Here is a 5,909-nt window from a genome sequence, read left to right as displayed (position 1 = left end):
TTACAATGTATTTCAATTAATTTTTTGATTTATTTGATATTTAAAATGACATAATTAAAATGTACCAATTCTATGGATGGGTTGAATTACTTTTTTTTTAATTTTCTATATTTAAAATTCTTTTAATTTATTTATTTGATTAAATTTTTTATTTCTTTTGAATAGAATGAGTTGTTTGTAGATAAAACAATAACTATTACAGTATTTTATTATATTTATTATTGATATTTATTATTTTTAAGTTGTATTTTTATATTGGAGGTGAATATAGAGATATAGAAGTACCTCATTAACAAGTCTCTGAACAGAGTGAAGGACGTGATCTCACATGAGCAAAGTGAATTAGAGTAATCAGAATCTACTGGAACTTAATTTTTAATTTTAAGTTCTATTTTTATATTTTTATTAATTATTTTAAAAGTAGATTAGATTTAATTTGTTTTGAATCTTTATAAATGAAATTAAATGAAAGAAGATGTAAGGATGGAATAAATTAAAATAGAAAATGAATAAAATAATAAAAATGAAATGAAATATTATTACAAATGATAAAATGATTGAAATTATTTTAATTTAATTTAATTTATTTATTGAATGTCATTATTTAATAGTGATAATAATATTATTTTATTCACTATTAGATTTAAATAAACATGGTATGATGTAGAATGAAAATAAGACACAATATAATAAAATAAGAGAATATAAAGAAGAATATAATAATAAAATAAGATATAATCATTCTTATTATTTATTATATTTTATTTTATCATTTTATATTTGTTTATATTGTTTGTTTATATTTTATTATTATTGTTGTTTATATTATATTATATTATTTATTATTGTTGTATTGTTATTTATCAATGTTAATATGAAATGAATAATAATGAATAAATATAAAATAAGAATAAAATGATATAAGAATATAACATAAATAATAAAATAAGAAATATATAATAAATATAAAGATAATAGAAGAATAATAAACTTCATTTCATTTTTATTGATTTTAAATAACAATAATAAAAACAAGAAAATAAGAAGATAAAAAAATAAGAAATAACAAAACACCTCATCATAGTTAATTATAATATCACATAATAATGATATAAATGAAATAGAAATGAAAATACAACTAATCATACTACTTTTACTTTATATTGTTTATTGCTCACTACTAACTGACTCCATCATTTTGTTTTAGAATGAGTACTCATCATTCACATAATATTTAAATTTTCATTTTGTTGAGAAGTTCTATTCTTTAATTAATTAATTCTCTTCTTGAACTTCCTCATCTTAACTATTCCTCATTTAACTAATTATTTCATATCTATTTAATTTTAATGAATATTGATACTCTTTGTTCTTTACTTTTATTTTATGTTAATTATATCTTTACACTTATATTGTTATACATAATTTTATTTATCATCGTCTACAAGTAGACCAATTTTCATTGATAATACCCAATATTCATTTCAATCCATTATCACCAAATACACTTGTATCATACAAGTAAGTAATACTACTGTCTTGATAAATAACAGCTCTTCCTATCATAATAGATGATATTCAATCAACATAAATAATAATCACTCTCATTCTTTCAATATGAGTAACATGTTTTCTAACTAATGGCACACCATAACCAGACGATAACTAGTGATTCAAAGGCTGGATTTATTTTGTGGATCCATGTGGAGTCTCTGATGCAACCTTTAACCTTGTCCAAATAAATAACCAAAAAATAACATAATAAAAAAAATATAATGACAACTCAACAAAAGGAAACATGAAAAATATAAAATTCTCATTGTTTGCAAAAATATAAACTATAAATTATTAATAGAACTGTAACAATTATTATAAACATATATTCTCTTTGTAGTTTTGTTATTATAAACAATTTTGCCAAGAACTCTTAATAAATAAAAAGAAAAGAAATATAAATGATGTTTAATAAAAAAATTTTTTTTTATGTAAATTAATAATAAGTAAAAATTATTATTGAAAGAGTAATAATATTATTTAAAAAAGGAACTGAATAATAAAAAAGAAGTTATCAAATTATGTTAAATAATTCGGTATTAGTTGGGATAGATTTGGGATGTGAAAATATTGTTATTTCCGTGTGGGAGAATATTGCACCTATTTCATTAAAACCAGTGATAGAAAAGAATTTTTTAGGAAGTGCTACTTATACTACCTCATTCCAATTTAATGAAAAGAGCATATTTGATAATGATTTAAGTCATCCAGAAAGAGTAATTTATCATGTTTGCAAATGGCTTGGAAATAAAAGACCAAGTATTGTCAAAGGAAAAGAATGTGTTGATGGGTATTTTAGTTGTGAACATTTTGGAGAGGTTCGTATAGAAGTTATTTTATCATTAATGATAAAAAGTTATTTAGAAGAAATAAAAAAACAGTTAAAAGAAAGATTAAAAAAAAAACTAAAAGAAGAGTTAGAGTTAAAAGAAGAATTGGAAGAAGAGTTAAAAATAGATAAAATTGTTATTAGTGTTCCTTATACATTTGGTTTTCTTGAAAGAAAACAAATTAATGCAGCAATGTCATTAATTGGATTTAATGATGTTGTTATTATCGGAGAGGATGTGGCATCAAGTATATCATATTTATTTCATAGGTATTGTATTGAATGTATAGAAATAAAGGATATGATTAAACCACTAGTTTTATTAGATGTTGGTGCAAGTCATACATTCTGTCAATTTTGCATTTTTCATGGATTTAAAATTATTTTAGTTTCAAGAAGAAGTATTGAAATTGGAGGTCAGACTATTGATGAAAAATTAAAAGCTTTAATAATGAATAAAATCAACGAATTAGATGATGACGATGTAAAAGAATTTATGGAAGAAAGTACTGATGACAAAACAAAAAAGATGAAAAAGTTAGAAAGTAAAATTCAACATGAGTTAATTAAATTAAAGACATTATTCTGCAATGATGATGTTAAAGAAGGAACATTTAGTGTTGATCTATCAAGTGAAGTAACTGCAAGTGTAGAGGTTACAAGAGAAGAGATGAGTCGTGAAATGTCAGAAATAATTGAAGAGACAAAAAAGGTTATTCAAGAAGTTATAGAAGAAGGTAAGGATAAAATGAAATCTATGAACATAGAAAAAGAAATTCAGGAAGTTTGCATTATTGGGTCTTCAGGAAGAATTTCTCTTTATAGAGCATTAATTAAACAATTAGGACTAACTCCATTAATGGTTCTTGATAATGAGACATGCAATAGTTATGGTGCCTGTTGTGTTGCAAAAAAACTTAGTATTAGTCCTGTAGATATAAGAGAGTATATTAAAGATAGTGACAAAGAAATCTCTCAAAAAGTCCATTCAATTAAATTCTGTTATATTGACCGTTGGATAGAGAAAGGAGAGTTTCAAATTAATGAACAAGATTATCCAGAGAGTCCATTCTTAATTAAAGGAGGAATTTTTCCAATCATCAAACAAATACCTAGTAAAGAAAACTTAGAAATTAAATACAAAAATGAAATTATTCTTTCTAAAGAAAAGTATTCTTGGGACTCAGCAATTGTTAAATTAAACCAGTTCTATTTTAATGGATATGAAGATTTTAATTCAAGATATGGAAATACATTATCTGGCGAAGACATTTTCAAAAAAGTAAAACTCATTAACAACACACAAGCAAAATGTTTTGTAGTTAATGAAAACTTAACAATTCCTTTAAAATTTGGACAAGACAAAATTATAGAAACAATACAAAACAATTTTAATTGGGTAATGGAAAAGAAAAATTTAATTGAAGAGGCTGATAGAGAAAAAATTGATATTAAAAAACTCATGATGCAGTTAAAAAGACAAAAAAATAAAAAGGAGTTAATTCCGATTATAAAGGGTTATGAACAACAAATAAAGAGTATCATTGATGAGTTGGAAAGACTCAAGGAAATAAAAAGGAAATTAGAAGATCTTAAATCACCTATAGATTGATTAAGTCTTGAAAATTATTTATATGTTGTTTCTTTTAATAGTAAATGAGTTATGGTTGAGAATATCTCTTAATAAAACAATTTATCGTTTATTTAAAATAAGTAATATTTAGAAATACTGTACCAGTATCACTCTATATTTTCGGTTCAAACTCTTAATAAAAAAGTAAACTAAAATCTATTTGGTTTGAGGCTAATTTTTTAATGGTTGTTAGTTGGTAAGAGAATTAAATAACTCTTATTATTTAACTTTGATGATTAAGAAATACTAATATAATTAAAGTACTTTTCTATGACATCATATTCAATAATTATCAAGGATTTATAATAACATATTGTTATTATTTTGAGTGTTTAAAATTGTTGGTTATTTTTTGATGTTATACTTTTTATTATTTTTATAAAAATAATAATCATATTTTATGTATTTTTAGATCTGTTTGGTATAACAGTTTAAAATAAAAAATTATATTTTGACGTTAAGGAGTTTTTTTTTTTACTTCATTAATTAATGTTTTACTTTATTTTCAGTAAAAAGGTAGTTTTATATTTTCTATGTGAGTTATTTAATTAAACTGAACAGAGAATGGTGCCAATATAAACGGCGTATATCAGGAATATATAATTACATTTTATTCATTATAAGTTAAATTTTACTTTATTCTGAAATTAAATTAAAAAATTGTATTTTTAGGTATTGTGGTAGTATTGAAGTTTAAATTCAAATAGTTTAATTAGTTCATATAAAGAGGTTCATTTAAAGAAATAAAGGATATAATCAATAAGGATGAACAAACCAAGTATTCAAATGCGATTTTTATTCATGAGGAATGAAGGAAACTAATGATTGAAATGTTAAAATAAATTAAAATCAAAATGGTATTTTGAAAGACTTTTAATGATATTTTCGTAATTAAAAAAATGAAATTATGATTTTTAAAAAGAAAAAATATATTTTTAGGGGATTTACAAAATTTATTGAATATTTTTAGAAAAAAGTTTTGATTAAAAATAGAATAAGTAAAAATAATTCAATATAAGTTCTTGTTGACATTATTTTATCTTTTTAGTTTAAGTTACAATGATTTTATTATAATAAGTTAAATCAAAAAGGAATTTATTAAAAGTTATAGTTTTTTGAAATAATTTTTAATAATTATGAAACGATTTCTAATGAGAATAATGAAGAATATAATTCGTAAGAAAATGGTTATCAGTGAAGGAAAATAATTAATAAAGAAGGAAGTAATATTTCAGTAAAGAAAAACAGTATAAATAATGGGAATGACGAATCATTAAAAAGTAGTGAAAAATATATAAAATTAGAATTGGGTTTTTGAAAGTATCAAAATTTTTAGTAATTTCCAACGTCTCAATTTTGAACCAGATAATAAAATCTGTTTTAATCCATAAGTCAGTTTTTTCGACATTTAAAAAATACAAACAAATAACGTTTTAAAGAAATTAAAATAGAAATAAAGGAGTTAATAATTAACTCCAATCATAATCAAAATTTCTAATTTATAAAAGAAGTAAATCAAGGAAATAAATGAAAATCGCTAGTAATTGTCATCATATAAAATACTCTTCTTTAGAATATTTTCTCATTATAAAAAGAGAAAGAAAGGAACTTAATAATTAATGGCTGTAAGAACAAGGGTCATTTCACCACGTATTTATCCAAAACTTAAATTATCAACTAGTGCTTGTAATGAATTACATGATACTCCATTTAAAGAATGTCAACAATCAACACTTCGTTCAAGAGCATTATTATCACCTCGTTTTACTGACAATAAATCAATGTTTTCACCTATTCAAAAGAAATCACCAGAACAAGCACTAAGATCTTTATTATTTTGTGATACACCATCTCTTCTATATTGTTATTGTGACTCTGTTTGTTAATTATTAA

At 22.2% G+C, this 5,909-nt stretch overlaps 1 protein-coding gene across 1 annotated transcript, besides 16 other annotated features; it reads left to right on the top strand.

The window, feature by feature from the left end:
- Positions 1–90: 90 nt before the first annotated feature.
- Positions 91–154: a sequence feature (AT_rich).
- Positions 155–202: 48 nt separating this feature from the next.
- Positions 203–257: a sequence feature (AT_rich).
- A 111-nt stretch (positions 258–368) lies between these two features.
- Positions 369–420: a sequence feature (AT_rich).
- A 33-nt stretch (positions 421–453) lies between these two features.
- Positions 454–557: a microsatellite.
- Positions 555–609: a microsatellite.
- A 95-nt stretch (positions 610–704) lies between these two features.
- Positions 705–810: a repeat region.
- Positions 739–990: a repeat region.
- Positions 984–1,142: a repeat region.
- A 351-nt stretch (positions 1,143–1,493) lies between these two features.
- Positions 1,494–1,725: a repeat region.
- Positions 1,726–1,748: 23 nt separating this feature from the next.
- Positions 1,749–1,777: a sequence feature (AT_rich).
- A 150-nt stretch (positions 1,778–1,927) lies between these two features.
- Positions 1,928–2,042: a sequence feature (AT_rich).
- Positions 2,043–2,075: 33 nt separating this feature from the next.
- EDI_053580 (uncharacterized protein) lies at positions 2,076–3,995 on the top strand (the record flags this gene model as incomplete). Its single annotated transcript, XM_001734729.1, has 1 exon — positions 2,076–3,995. One exon carries the CDS (start codon positions 2,076–2,078, stop codon positions 3,993–3,995), a length of 1,920 nt encoding a protein of 639 aa, XP_001734781.1.
- Positions 2,420–2,517: a microsatellite.
- A 385-nt stretch (positions 3,996–4,380) lies between the features above and the next one.
- Positions 4,381–4,427: a sequence feature (AT_rich).
- Positions 4,428–4,446: 19 nt separating this feature from the next.
- Positions 4,447–4,469: a sequence feature (AT_rich).
- Positions 4,470–4,610: 141 nt separating this feature from the next.
- Positions 4,611–4,687: a sequence feature (AT_rich).
- Positions 4,688–4,904: 217 nt separating this feature from the next.
- Positions 4,905–5,154: a sequence feature (AT_rich).
- Positions 5,155–5,909: the final 755 nt, after the last annotated feature.

The sequence above is a fragment of the Entamoeba dispar genome, genomic scaffold (assembly GCF_000209125.1).
Source record: "Entamoeba dispar SAW760 scf_1105229458535 genomic scaffold, whole genome shotgun sequence".
In the NCBI taxonomy this organism is placed as follows: Eukaryota; Evosea; order Mastigamoebida; family Endamoebidae; genus Entamoeba; species Entamoeba dispar.
Note: the sequence above shows the minus strand (reverse complement) of the source record. Positions and strands in the feature narration are given on the sequence as shown.